Genomic DNA, 15,397 nt, shown 5'->3' with positions numbered 1-15,397 from the left:
AAAAAAAAAAAAAAAAAAAAAAAAAAAAAAAAAAAAAAAAGAAGCAATAGCCAGCTCTGGTGAGGGCAAGACAGCTTGTTTCCAACAGGGAGCGTTGGAAGCCACCGGGAGTCTCAGTGCGAGGGACTGCTGGGAGGGTCACTCACTTTGTGGTCTTAGGCTGGAGACCATCCTACTGTAAATGTTGCTTTATTGTTGTTTTGGGTTTGAGTGTTCATTTTTGTTTGCTTGTTTTGTTTTTCCTAGAGAAAAGGAGGAGAGAGGAAAGGAGAGATGCTGGTTGTTTCCCTCTAGAAACAGAAAATATGTGTCCTTTGACTTGGTTTGCTTGGAGTGGGTGTAGCTTGCTGACATGTTCAGCCAAAGACCCTCCATATGGAGTCTTCACGTGTTCCAACCTCCATTCCTGCCAGTCACAGGGCAGCAGAGGCAGAGGAGCTACCTGGTGTGTGGGGATGAGTCTTGCCATGCTCTGCCACTCTGCAGTGACAGGAGAGGGAATGGATGGGCCAAGGGCAGGATGGTTCTGCCCACAAAACTGGTGAAACCAATGCCATTTGTATTGCTGCTGTATGCAGTGACCTCCAAAGACCTAAGAGAAGAAGGAAGAAATTAATGCACAGAGGTGAGGTTACAGCATTAGTGATGTATAACAGGCAGCTGGAAGGCAAATGACTCATTTGGGCTGGGCAGAGATGGTGACACAGCAGGGAAGGTCTCGTGCTCATAGCCATGCAGTGACGATGACTGGTAAGAAGTCAGGTGAGGACATTTTAGACTGCAGGGGAGGAACGTAGTGCCATGCAGTGAAGCAGGGCATATTCCTATTCACTCCCAATCAGCTGTGTTGTTTGTCTGACGATCATTTTATGAAGCTTTAAGACAGTTTGCTATTTTATGGCTTGGTTTCGCTGTCTTGCGTCTTTTGCAAGCTCATTCAGCAATGTGTCACACAACCAAATCCACTCATTAACAAACTCAGTGTTAATAAAATAACCTTGATATTACTGGAATCTTTGTAGGCAGCCAGCCGCAAACAGCTAGCTACAGATGTGTATGCTGAATTCAAAACTGGATTGCAACAACTTGGTATTAACTGAAGCACAGCATCTGAAGGATGGCCTTAGATTTGGAGCAATGCCGAGTGGAGGGAGGTTTGCTGTACAAAGCCCAGGACACTCCTGCCTGTCCTGGCTCACAGGATGCCCAGTTCCAGGATTTTCCTGTGGCCATGCTGACCACAGCAAGTAACAGTGCAGGCAAGGAATGGAAGTTGCTGGTACAACAGGGGCAAGAGGGAGTGTTTCCCACAAGTATCCAGAGCAACTGTCTGTACAGCACCAGCACTGGTTGGCTCCCATTCTGTCAAAAGTCTTTAGGAAAGTGGCAGTGGTATCTGTCCTGTTCCCCCTTTGCTTCATGGTGATCGTGATGCCCATTTACCTTGGGCAAAGGGTGCTCACTGTATCATTTCTGGACTTTACTTCTATTTCCTGCTTGCAGTGGATCCAAAATTCTCTTGTGTCACCTCAGTACAGCTAATGCTTGGACAGTGAAAGAGTACATTGTATGTCAGTGCCTAGAAAAAGATGAGTGCCATCCTGAGGCATTCACACTACCTACTTTAGATTGTTTTAAACACATACATTCAAAGCAACTGGAACTGGAACTGGAAGGCTTTTTTTTTTTTTTTTTCTTCTTCTTCTTATTTAACTGAATAGTTAGGCATTTTCCATGGGCACTGAATAGTTAGGCATTTTCCATGGGCATATCAGCATCGACATTAGATGCCTAAACTAAGTGTGCAATTACCTGCCTTCAGGTTTCGTATTAGGACAAGACCAGAGGATATTTTTATCAGTCTTCTGTGTTTCTGTTTCTTCTTGTTAAATTACTTTGTCCAGTAGCTGCTGCCTTGTATTAACATATTCCCAGTTAAAATTGGTTATGGTGAGAATTTCCTTTTATTATTTTTTTTTTTCTTTCCTTTTTTATTTCTTATAATTGTAGTCTTTGAGGTCTGCTTATGATTACAGTAATCATGACAGATGCCTTTTACCAGCATTTATTTCTTTTTCTATTAAGTGCAAAGCTTGTGAACAAAAATCACAAGTTTCCTTATGGGCTTTTCTCTGGCTTAGTTTTCACACACTAGAAGGGAAACCTGGGCCCCTGCCTCTCCCATGCTTCCCATCCTCAAATTAGGTCCATGCTATTGCAGTATCCTTCAGAACTACAATCCCTGTTGTGTTAATTATTATCTTCATCATCATCAGTACAGCAACTACAATGCATGCAGCTGGAGGAGGACTGGCATCTCCAGGCTGTTCTCTGGGGATGATCCAGGGGACACAACCAGGTTTCTCACTAGCACATCCAGACCAAGACCTGATCCTGTGGTATGACTTCATTCAATAGTGCTTGGTGGATTATTTTCAGCCATGAATTTGTCTAATTGTACTTTGAATCATGCCAGCTTTTGAAACCCATGGCATCTTGCCGTCAATTCTACAGCTTAACTGTGCACTGCATAGCAAACTGTCTCTTTTGTTTGCCACCTGAGAATTTGATTTTTTGCCTTCTAGGTCTCGAATTACGAGCAACAGTGCATAACCATTCCCCATTTGTCTTTCCCATGCACATTTCATATTTCTGCCATAAACCTATTTTTCATAGGCAAAATGTTCAAGGCAAAAGTCTTGCGCAGAAACCACCCTGCTGCTTCTTCACCCCTGCCAAATTTCTTCCTCACAACTTTCCTAGTTCTGCTACACCAAAGCTATTGATAAGAAATGTATATTGTGTTCAGAGGGGTGCATCACTTCTAGTCACGTAATGATATTTTATATTGCCCTTTATTCTATTTTCCGTTACTAATAATGCTTATTTTCTTAAATATTGTATCATCTGGTCCTACTTGCCCCTTGGAGAGAGGACGATGATGGATCCACAGCTTGCTAAGTCTCATCCAAAGACTTGTGACAATAGATTCTAGGGAAGGGGCACTCTCAGCACACAGTTCAGTGCTACACAAAAGCCAAAGAATTCACACAAAGGCACAGAAAGGGTTTGCTCTTCACTGGCTGGCTATGAGTAATCTCATTTCAGGAACTTTGCTTGCATACTGTGCAAACATGTACTTAGCAAAGCGATGATAGCAGTGCATATTGCTGCCTAGCGGAAATTACTGCCAATGGTGATTTCCAAGCTGTTGCAACTGCAGTGTAAGGAAGACCGAAGACTTTTAGAGGTATAGCTTTTGTACAATGTTTGTGAAGCTTGGGAGACTGTTTTTGCCAAGAGCAGCTACAAATATTCCTTCCAACGTGGAATGATTGAACCACAGGTTTCTGGTTAACCCACTGCAACCTATGTAATTTCACTCTTGATCTCCTCCTTTCTATAATGCCTGTGGCCCTGTGCTGTGCACTGGATACATTCAGGCCTTGAGTTTGTGGCACTAATAATACATCTATTTCTTCATGAAATTAGGTCCTTCTGGTCTGCTGTTATTAGCCTTTCAGTACGTCTCCTTAAAACTCTTTATGTTCTCCTTCTTGCAATTCTTTCCAGAGTAATTTACACCCCACCTGCTGGTTTCCAGAATGTGTTTGTTGCATAGCAGACCCCCAGAGCTCCTGGCTAGGTGATGCTGTGAGTGCTAAAAAATCATGTGGATTACAGGAAGCCTGAGCACACTCATGGTCAAGAACTTCACCAAAGTTTTCAGGAATTCCCAAACTGAAAGTAGTTTGTGGTTAGAGGTGAGGGTGAGGATGGGGGAGCTCTGTGCTAGAGGCAGTATGCTGGGGTGAGCTTAGCTTCTGTGGTCTTGCCTCTGGAAGGTTATGCTTTTGTTTCTCTGTGGCCTCTCGGTTGCTTCAGAGCAGCAGCACTCCACCTAACGTGGACGCTAGCCCAGCTCCTGGCTGCTACTTGCCACCACTGAGATTAGAGGATCCTCTCTGCACCAGCATCCACTTCTGTTACCACTGCTGAATCTCCACCAACACCACCATGAAGTACTCAGAACAGCTGGACCATGACTGTCTGCCGTGTCAAGCAGCACGAGCCAAGAGGTGCACTTGATACAATGCAACTCACCCTTTGTCTGCAGACGGGAATGACAGGGATTGGTGATAGGTGGAGAAAAAAATGAAAATAAAAAAAAAAGAGACAAAGGAAATAAAAACAAATTGAGAGAAAGAGGGACGTGCGCAAAAGAAACCACATTATAGAGAGGAAATGAAAGGTGAATGGTTTTTGCTTGTGATAAAAAAAAAAAAAAAAAAAAAAAAAAAGGAGACAATAGGTGGATGGGAGGGATAAGCATCAGCTCAGCAGGGTGGTGATACACATAAAAAAATAAGACAGCCCCTTGGGGCCACAGAGGAAAATTTGGGGAAGGTGGAAGCCAGTTCTTCAGGTGACCATTTGTGGGCTATGCTGTACTAAGGTGCTGGGTGCAGCAATGCCACAGAGCCCTTGGCTCTTCCCAAACATAATGGGAGATGAATCTTTAGAAGGTGGTGGTGTCAATGGTAGCAATTCCCACACTGTTGACACTGGTGGTGTTGACACTGGAAGCTGCAGCCACTTGTTCTTTGCTGTGTTTCTACCTCTCTTTGTTGTAAGGGGAGAAGAAAACAGCAAGACAGCTATGAGCAGAGCTCTTGGCCAGCAAGCGTGCCTGACCTACAGAACAAAAAGAAGTTGGTGAAACCAGTTATTTTCTACAGCTGGCCACTACCACAGATGGACCTCCATTCTATCCCAGTGTAGTCATCTGTCAGAGCCCTCAGTGCCTCCCCCAGCTCCTAAGGGTTTATCTGGCTGAGTCAGGCTCTGCTTCTTCACTGATAAGAGCTGTTGTGAAGGAAATTAAGAGTGGACCTTCCCTTCCTTCCCTTGGGAGCCACATTTGAGTTGATGCTCTTTTGCCTGGCCCTGCTTGAGCTACATTGCAGCTGTGCAGCAGCTATGTCTCCACTTGGTCTTGTACCTCCTCAGTTCTGACCTGGACACACTGACTTGACTTCCAGTCTTCCGCTCAGACCTCATCAAGACAGACTTTCCCAGGTGATCAAATGGGCTAAGGAAGACTCTCATCATGGTCTCCAGACTTGTTCCTGGTCTGGGCTCACTGACTCAACTTCCTGATGCCTTGTTGGTGAGGTGCTGCTCCTGTCACCCTCAGTTTGTGGCTCGCATTCCATTGGTGTTGTCTTCTAGAGTTCTGCATTTTGAATTTAGAAAGTGTTAGACATGGTGAAGTATATTTTAATGTCAGCTAAGCTTGGCAGGAAAGAGGGTTTATGTCCTGAAGATATTTTCAACATTTCAAAAATATCTTCTCTTGCTGTGGACCTCAGGATTTTCAGCGTAGTTCTGTTGGTGCCAATGAGCTATACTAATGGAATCCTGCACTATGCTTGCCAGAGTTTGAGAGAACTCAGCTGAAAAGCAATGAGTAAGGGAGAGTTGGAAGTCAAACACGGATGTGCCAAGTAACCAGTAGTTTTTGTCTACACTAGGAGCTGTACATCCAAACAGCTTTCCAGTGAAAACTCTTTTACCTAGCTTTTCTAGGTTCATTCATCTTTAATATCAGTCCAAGCACATGCCATGCTGAAAATAATGCCCTTTTCGTGGCCATAACTGAATGGTGCATCTCTGGATCAGAACATGGAGATGTTATTGAAAGTGGAAATAACTAGGGATGTGAAGAAAGATATGAACTGGTAAGGAAAGCTAATGTACTAGAAGTCCATGGGGAGGGTTTGGAGAAGGCTGAACTGGTTTGGCAATAACCAATTTGTTTTTGACACAGATTTCTCCACTTCAGCTCAGAGCATCATGTAACTGATGGAGGTTAATTTAAAGAAGTTGGCCAAAGGAAACAGTCAGTCTTGACTGAAAGCATATTTACACCCATGGTAGAGTTAATTTCACTATAGTCAGGATTCCTAGAGATTAACTATCTAAATTAGTCATAAAGTCAGGGAGATAAATGAATGAAATGCCCAAATCCACCCTGACAACTAGCATACAACAGAGAGTTTAGCAATTTAAAATGCGTCCAATTTAGTTCACCATCAGGTGAGCTAGTTCTGCCCCTTCAATCTACTCGTATTTCTCTGCTTATTTTCTAATCCCTTTCTAATCCTTCCACTTTTTTATCATTGGCCAACGCTCCATCTTCATGTGTTCCAACCTCTCTTAGCACAAGAGCTTTCTGCTAGGAAATTCCTGCCAGTGGGGAAGGCCATTGTGTAGCTCTACTTTGTTGAGATAGAATGTTTATTATTTTTTTCTTCCAAATTTCATACAAATACAGGTTGTACTTGGCAAGATCAGCTGTGATTCAATTTGTCATGACTGACAATTTTTACAGTAGTCTTAGAGTTTCAGCTTTTCATTTTTCTCTATTGTTTCTTTCCTGGTTTATTTTTCCTTTGCTATTACCGTGTACATGACATGTACATATCAAGAGCTGCATATTATCATAATAATTCTGTAAGTAAATTGTTTGATTCTATAACCATTGTGGGACTAAACAAGTCACACACCAAGCAAAGCAAACTTTAGTTGTAACACATTAGTCACTGGAAGGAAGCGCTGCTTTTGGAAATGCTGGCTTGTTTTGGCAGGAAGCAAATGAGCAGGAATTTCAGTGATTCAGCTTTCAGTCTGGGAGGGACAATCAGGAAGAATTTGGATCAGGAAGAAGCTAGAAAAGGACAGGAGAACTCAAGGAATATGAAAGGAAAAATAGTTCAAGTGCATGTAATATGTGACGTTTAGACTGAATGTAACATTTCTCTGTTACACTATGTCCAATCCATCTTTACAGTCCTGAGATTAAAGACCTTGGTATTTGTTTCTTAACTAATTTACTGCATTTCTGAGAGACCATTTTCAATTACTTGTAAATGAGCCAGTCATCCACCTGGAGCCATTGAGGTTCGCTGAGGATGAGCCTGCCCTGAATATCAGTGGGTTTTTTTGTTTTGTTTTGTTTTGTTTTGTTTTTGATACTATACAGTAATTCAGATCATAGAGAGAGCTAAGCATCTAGCATCAGTCACTATATCTGTATTGAAATTAAGATTATCTACAGCTACAGAATATCTTTTCTTTCATTTTAAAATGTAAAATCTGAAAGCCCCGTTCTCAAGGCAGTCTTTAAGGTTCCAAATTTTATATCAATATTCTCGAAACTAATCAAAATAATTAATGCATTCCAAATATCCAGTTTAGATATTTATTTTGTGCTGAGGCAAATTCACAATATTTTTAAATAGGTTATAAGGAATGGTGTCAGCCAAGCGTTAGTGAACTGCAAAATATTAGAATATTGCGGGAAATGGATATAAATCACAGCTCGGGCTCTTTGAACTAGAAGTGCAATGAGTAGAAAATGGTACAACTAAAAATAACACGGGCACACTTCTGGCAGGCTTTAAGCCGGGGAAGGATCTTAATTTAGGAAACAGCCGGGTATCCTGGCAGTGGCTCAGGTCTGTATGGATGCTGGCAGTGCCTACCCGGGTTCCTAGCTCTGGCTCAGGTCTGTATGCGTGCTGGCAGTGCTGCACTCCTGAGACACCCAGCTCCGTTTGCCATCTCGCCGCAGGGGTTGAGGTCCCTTAGCAGGAGGAGCTGGAGGGTGTGGAGATAAGCCTTCCAGGCTTTTGAAGCCCATGCCTAACTCAGAGCACACAAGAGAAATTCAAAAGGATGTGTTAATGCTAACAGCCGACATCTACATACTAATTGAGTGCTTACAACGCATTCAGTGACACAGGGAGATCAAGCCCCTTTTCTGCCTAGGCCTTTGAAGCTCATGCTCCTCGTTCCCGTGGAAGTGCCAGGGACAACCTGAAACAGGATGGGTTCCTACCACCTTCTGCTACAACAAACACGGCGGCAGTGAGAGCAGCAGGATTTGTGTGGACAGAGAACGACGAAGACAGAGCCTGCCTAAGACATGGTTCAGTGACAGAGTAAAGCTGCTCTAAGTATCCATTTAATAACACCACGACCGTGTGACATAAAGAGCTGAGCCTGTGTGGATTCCTTCACTTATTTCATTCCAAGCAGTCTGAAGGGTAACTTTCTCTCCATGGGCTTTATGCTGGATCACGTAGCGTGTCCTCCCTAGGCCAGCATAAAACATAAATCCAATATAAACATTGCATTGTATCAGGTGGCAAGTTCAACAACAACAAAAAAATCAATTGTGTGCTCACACTGTTCTGGGCTGAATTTGTGCTGTCAGATAACCTGGTAAAGCACAAATCTGGTAAAGGGGAAGCACAAAAAATAATAATAATAATAATGAAAATAATTCTTAAACTGACATGTTCACTAACACTTGGCATCAAGAAATAACATTTAAATAATAAGGTCATTAAATAATTCTTCATAGACTTTAAAAAATGTCTGCTTTGAGACAAGGAAGTGAAATTCACATTGGATTTAACAGTCTCAGTACTTTAAGTAGAGTGGCTCAGGAAACACAGTGTGACCAATATTATAAAATTACGAGGTCTACAATGTGTGAGAACCATGTTCTAGAGCAACATACTTCTTATGTTGGAATTAGATTGAGTAAGTAGTACTAGACTGACCCATCATCTCATAATTTTACACCATTGTTAACATACATTTCAAGACTGAAAACACACCAGTTTGGGAAAGTAAAGCAGAGCATTTTTGGTTTTATAAATGAGGACTATGATTTGAAGGATATACAGTAGGACCATGCTTTAGACAGAAAGTAACTGAAGATAGAAGAAGGTGAATGTTCCAGGATACATTTTACTATCAGCAAAGAAAAAAATAAATAAAATAATAAAAATAAAAGAAAATGGTCTGCCTTTTCTCAGTCAGTGGAGAATTGCAGAGGTTGGCAGGGAACTCTGGAGGTCATCTAATCCAATCCCACCATTCAAAGCAAGGTCATCTACAGCAGGTTGCTCAGGACTGTGGCCAGCTGGGTTCTGAACATCTCCAAGGATGACTCAAGAGAGCCTGCAACTTCTCTGGGCAACCTGGTAAAATGTACAATCACCCTTACAGCAAAGACCTTTATTTTTTATGCTGCTGTGTAGTCAGCTGACATCCTTTGACAGCTCCTTTACCCGTGGAACGGTGGAACATCTCCTGTGGGCTAAAAGACCACCTCCTACTGTCCCAGCCTCAGCGGGAGGCCCCAGGCACTCCCTGCAGCCTGTGACCTGCACAGCTGCATCCTCCCTCTGAAGCTCCATCTGGAAGCTGTCCTAGAATAAAATGAGTGGGAAGAGAAAGTGGTAGTCTTAAACAATCTCATTTATGGAAACATTTATTCTAGAAAAAGATTTTTATTTTTTTCCCCTCCTGGTCTAGCATACACAATTTCCAAAAGCTGCATGCTGTATCTACACTGCTTCCCCCATTTGATTTCTCACCCTACCAGCTTAATCAGTGAAGGCAATACAAGGCAGCTACCACGATGTCTCAGTCGGCATTGGCTTTCCACACATGGCACCATGGTTTAAGAACTGCTACCTTGTCTATTATAAAGTTAACATCAGGTGAACAACTTGAGAGATAGAAAAGGCAGCAGATTTGGGAATACACACAAAGCCAACATGATTGATTAAGCAGATGGCTAAGTTGGACTGAAGGGAATAAGAAAAAAAAAAAAAAAGATGGAATAAAAGCAGGATTAGCAAGAAAAGTTTTCACTTTGTATATATAAATCATGAACCTTCTAACATTTTAGACTAAGAGAGCATTGCTGACCCTCAAGACTGCTGTAGTGGCCACCAGTACAGCTATTATCAGCATTCGTTAATAGCAGGACAATGATATGTGACACACAGTTCATATGGTTATGTGCACCACATACAGATTACTTTCCAGAATGCGGAAACAAATGTTAAACGGCATCTGCTGAAATATCTTCTAGGAGAGCTTTCTGTATCACAGAGCATGCTTCTTTGTGCATTTTTATGTTTACTATTGCTTGAGGGGGTTTTTGAATGTATCAAAGTCTTCTGCTAAAATATGTTTGACATTTTTTCCTCTTTCAAACATTATTGCCAATGAATGCTATTAAAATAAAATGCTTATTTAAAAAAAAAAAAATCCTTTCTTCCCCTCTGCGTATAGTCAGTCACTATTTTGAAAGAGTGTTTACTGAGGCTATGAACAAAAGGGAAAAATGAAGATGCAATAATCAGAACCAGCGGAATACACTTTACCTCAGGCTCCATCTTTGCTGGGTTTCTGCCCTAGTGTGAGTCCTTGCTGCTGATGGACTCTGTAACCTCCGTACCCTTTTCTCTACAAATGCTTCATAGCTTTTCAGTTCTATAATATGTTCTTCCACTATGCGCACCACTTCAAATGGCAAACTCTGTAATGTCTGCAACCCCTTCTCATCTTTATGTTCACTCTTGGGGCACGTTTCCATGTTGGCATCCAAAACTGGAAAAATGAATTCCACACAGTAACTGTAAGTCATCTGAAAAAAAGTACTTCTTTTTTGTCATTTAAAAATTCTTTATTCGTAGCTTCATGTGCTCCCCTTTCATTCCTGGTTATGAAAACTAAGACATAATCATTTCCTATCTGCTTTCTTTGTGCCATCAGTTTTATAAACCGTTAACATATTCCTCCTCAGCCATCTGTTTTTCAAACTGAAGAGCCTTAGCTTATTTAATCTCTCTTCATAGAGAAGGTGTTCCAAATTTCTGCTTATCCTAGTTGCCCTTCTTTGTATCATTACTACATCCTTTTAGAGATGGTAGGACTAGAAATGCATGGTATCCAAGATCTGTGGAGGCACAATGGACATATACAGCAGAATGCTGTTTCTATTTTGCTTTCTTTCATTTCCTTTCATAGCATTTCCTAACATCTTATTTCCCTTTTTGACTGCCACTACATTGGCAGTTTCTTAAAAATATAGACAGTAATCCCCCCCCCCCTTTTGTGATTACTGATTAAGGGGCTATTATTGTAAATTATTTGCTTTTGCCTCTCTCTAAAAGTGCTTCAGGATTTTTGCCAGTACTTGTCTGGGCACAACTAAGACCAAGGAACTTGATGACTGTTGGGTAACATCTGAAGTTTAGCTGCAAATATATGTGGAGTCATGCTTGCAGTGTCACCCAAGGTCTCCTGAAAGTGTGCTAAAGACATTCAGGGAACAAAGTGACTGAAGCAGTCTGCTAGTTAATGCAACCTCTCAACAGCAGAGGAAAAGATAGTGAAAAAGAATGATTATTTTTAAGGGTGTCAGACAGTAAAAAACTGTCCTTGCTAACCTGGGTAGAAGAACAGGAATATGCTAGAGAAAAAGCCCGAGCAGCAGAAGTGGTGTGACTTAATTTCCTGGATATTAGGGCTATTGAGCATGTCTCAGAACTCAGTGTGACCATATGTACAGATAACATTTTAACAGTTACCAGCAGTGTTGGGTACCAGGCAGGAATTATTTAAGAAATACAATGTCAATGTAGTAGTGTGTCGATTAATACTTCATTCCCCATTCTTAAGAATTCTATAAAGAAATTCTAATAAATGGAACAAAGATTACCAGATTTTTTTCTTCTGTTTCAGTGTAGATATTCACTATATTTTTCAGAAAGATTGTTAGAAATTAAGGAGATCTACAGAAAATAAAGTCATGGTTTCCATACACCTTAGTCAAGTCATTTTAATCCATTTCTTCATTCTATTCATCTGTTATAGAAAGGCAGTATTTACTTACGTAACTCAGGAGTGCTGTGAGTGATAATTAATGCTTATAGGCAGTGGTATGATTGAAATGAAGATGTACTTCCAAAGCATTATTAATTTTATTATCATCATTATTACTCTACTGGGCTATTGTAAATTACTGAAAGAGCCAATTACCATGGATTTTCCCAAGATGACTTCGTAAGGTATTAAAAGGAGAATGTTACACTGCAGAAAACTACAATGAAGTTGTAAAGCTGAGATTACAGTCTATGCTCTGCAATGGTGTCATCAATACTGGAAGCAAAAAAAGTCAAAATAATTTGTAAATGCTGATTAAAACAAAAACGTACTAATCTGTCCTTTACCTTGTGGATACCGTGATTCCTTTACTGCTTGCTGAAAAGTTCCCACCTCCACCACAATGACATTTAACTCATATGCCAGAATTTTTTTATAATTTCAGAAAAAAGGTCATGCTCAATGATTATAAGCAACTGGGTTTCTGAAGTTTAATGAGGACCCACTTACCAACTGAGCTGCTGAATATGATAGTGAGGAAGCTCCCACTACTGAGAACATGAGCACAGGTCAGCTCCTGTGGTCCAGCTGGCAATGAGACTTGGCTACCCCATGGCTGGGACCAGGCACGCGTGCCAGAGTGTGATGAACTGCAGCATAGCTGGATCAGGAGATGCCTGGCAATAAGGCTTCCAGCTACGGGTTCTTATCCTCTGCATTATAGGATACCTTCCTCAGGTAAAGCAATCTGCCTGCACCACCGTGCTCCAAAGTGTGCTGTGAAATGAATCCAATTAAAATCTGCACTAACACCATTGTTTGGGGAAAGGGAGTTTTTAAAAAACAGATCATTTATAAAGCTGGTTTGGAATATGGCTAAACCTCGAGATTGTCCCCATGAAGATTTAAAACAGTTTTGTTAGTACTCACTTTAAGTGGTTATTTGGATTAATATTCTTGAATTTCCCATGAACACAAGCCAATTTATACTGTGAAGAAAATTCACTTCCACTGGCAGTAAGAGATAATTTCTTATGCATAATTTCTGCCTCTTATTTGAGTAGTTTCCTAGACATTCCAATTTAGGTTCTTGATGAGTTGAGAATAAAAGATTTCCCTATTCTAAACTGAAAGATTAATTACAGCACAAAGACTGCATATGAAGAAAAATAATGTTATTCCTCAGCCTTTACTGATGCTGAGAGAAAGTAATTAGTTAGGAGTCTAATCAAACCCCAAGTAGGGTTTGTAGGGAAGGTTAAACCACCTCAGCTCTTGCTGACACTTTGCTGTTCTGGGTGCTGGAAAGCTTTGATTTAATTGAAACAACCCAAGAACCTGAGAAGACACTCTTCCTGTGACAGCAATCTCCAAATTATTGGAAAGCGTGGTCTAGAGACAAGGGGGCTCACGGCAGCTGGCAAAGTTGTCCTGTAAAGCTGCAAGCATAGCAGTGTCATGCAGGACAAAATGGCAGTGTGGACACAGTGAGTTGATGATGCTCACAAAGGGCTCAACCAACACAAGAACTGTTTTTTTTGGACTTCCTTACAGGACTGCTTTGCTGGGATATGAAGCCAATCCCAATGACACTGAATATTTCACTGTCTTGATGCTGTTGTTGAGTTACTGACCAACAGGTTGATGTTAAAAAAAACATTCTGCAGGACCGGGAAGCATGGTGGACTTCATCGTATCATGCCTGTTCACCCATTTTGGGTCAGGCTTGATGTTGGGAAGATGTTCTTTACTTTTAGGGTGGTTGCACACTGCAACAGACTTCCTGAAGAGGTGGCTGATGCCCCGTGCCTGTCAGTGCTCAAAAGCCATTTGGATAATGCCCCCAACAACCCACTTTAACATTTATTTAGCCCGTAAGTGGTCATGCAGTTGGACTTGATGATCATTGTAGGGTCCTTTCAACTCAACAATGAGATTCTATTCTATTTTACTGTTTTACTCAGCCTTTGTTTAAGCTCTGGGGCAAGCCCACCCTTCGAAGCCTCCAACCCTTGTGTGAAGAGTCTCACCCTTGCAGCACAGGGCACAGAGGTCGCATGAGGCCCCCCAGGCCATGCCACCACCGCTGGCCGACCACGAGCAGGGCAGCCCAGCCTCCGACCACGACGCTGCCGGGAGCTGTCCCCCGAGGGAAGCAAGAGGCCGCCAACTGGGCACCTGGCGGCGTGAGGGACCCACCCGTGCCCCAGAGCTGTCCCTCAGGGAACTCACAGCCCCGAGGGGGGCCTCCACCGCCCCCGGGCGGGTTCTGCCCTCGGGGGCGAAGCCCCCCGCAGCCCTCCCGGAGGCCTCCAGCTCGGTCCCCCCGCGGGGAGCCCACCGACCTCCCCGAGGGCCGCCTGCAGCGGGCGGAGGGCGGTGTTTCGGCCCGCCGCGACGCGTTTCAAACGGGCCAACCGCCGGGCGCGGAGGGAGGGCGGGCCGGAGCGCAGTCCCCGCCTGGGACTTTAAAGCGCCATTTTGTGCCGGGCGGCCGCGATCGATCGTCGCTCCCACCCGGCGAGCGGGCGGCGGCGGAGCGGCGGGCGCCCGGCGGTGGCTGGCTGAGTGGCGCCCGTCCTCTCCCCTTCTCCGCGCCTCCTTTTCGCCCCCCTTTCCTTGCCCCTCCGCCTCCATGACCCGCAGTAGGAAGCAGGCGGCGCTGGAGAGAGGAGCCGGGAGGATGAACCAAGAAGCGGGGAGCGCCACGGAGGGGGCCCGGGCGGCGGCGGAGGCGGCGGCGGCAGCGGGGGCAGCAGCAGCCGATGGCGGAGCGGCGGCGGCCGCTTGGGGGCTGCAAGGGGAGGCGGAGAAAGTTGTGTACTCGCGGTCGCAGGTCTCCTTCGCCGGCACCAAGGCGCTGAGCGACGCCCTCAAGCTCTTCATGCCCAAGTCCACGGAGTTCATGAGCTCCGACTCGGAGCTGTGGAACTTCCTCTGCAGCCTCAAGCACGAGTTCTCCCCGGTTATCCTTCGCAGCAAGGACGTCTACGGCTACGCCTCCTGCCGTGCCGTCGTCCCGGACCCGCCGCCGCCCTCCTCCGAGCGGCCCCGCCGCCGCCCCGGCAAGCGGCGCCTCCCGGCCTCCGCCGCCGCCAAGCGCCGGGCCGTGGCCGCGGGTGGCAGCGCCAAGCGGCGACGGCGGCGGCGGCGACGCAGGAGGGGACGGGGGTGGCAGCGCCAAGCGGCGGCGGCGGTGCCGGTGCCTCCGGGCGAGGAGGAGCAGGAGGAGGAGGAGGACAGCAAGCGGGGCAACCCGGCGGAGGGGCCCGCTTGGGAGCCCTTCGGAGGCAAGTCGCTGGAGGAGATCTGGCAGGCGGCCACCCCCCGCCTCACCACCTTCCCCACCATCCGGGTGCGGGGCAGCGTGTGGAGCCGGCGGAGCTTGGCGGCGGCGCTGCGCCGGGCGCAGCGGATCCTCGGCGTGGACCTGGCCCCCGTGGTGCGGGTGCGCCGCCTGCCCGTGGCGCCGTCGTGAGGCCGCGGCCGCCGCCCGGCTCTGCCCGCCGCCTCCGCTCCGCCGCGGCGCGGACAAAGAGACCGATATCAGTCACCTGTTTACATTGCTTTCGTCTGGATCGTGTTCTTCTGCTGCACTTTACGGCTCGCTCGGACTCGGGACGGGGCGCCGGGACCCCCA

The 15,397-nt window shown here is 44.8% G+C and overlaps 1 protein-coding gene across 1 annotated transcript; it reads left to right on the top strand.

The window, feature by feature from the left end:
* The first annotated feature begins 14,353 nt into the window (after nucleotides 1-14,353).
* CCDC71L (coiled-coil domain containing 71 like) lies at nucleotides 14,354-15,301 on the top strand. Its single transcript, XM_035309097.1, has one exon. The coding sequence runs from the start codon at nucleotides 14,393-14,395 to the stop codon at nucleotides 15,233-15,235; it is 843 nt and encodes a 280-aa protein (XP_035164988.1). The 5' UTR covers nucleotides 14,354-14,392; the 3' UTR covers nucleotides 15,236-15,301.
* The last annotated feature ends 96 nt before the right edge of the window (nucleotides 15,302-15,397 follow it).

This window comes from Oxyura jamaicensis, chromosome 1 (assembly GCF_011077185.1).
Source record: "Oxyura jamaicensis isolate SHBP4307 breed ruddy duck chromosome 1, BPBGC_Ojam_1.0, whole genome shotgun sequence".
NCBI classification, from domain to species: domain Eukaryota; kingdom Metazoa; phylum Chordata; class Aves; order Anseriformes; family Anatidae; genus Oxyura; species Oxyura jamaicensis.
Note: the sequence above shows the minus strand (reverse complement) of the source record. Positions and strands in the feature narration are given on the sequence as shown.

Coding starts and splice junctions, on each gene's coding strand:
- CCDC71L (XM_035309097.1), top strand. CDS start 14,393: ATGACCCGCAGTAGGAAGCAGGCGGCGCTGGAGAGAGGAGCCGGGAGG.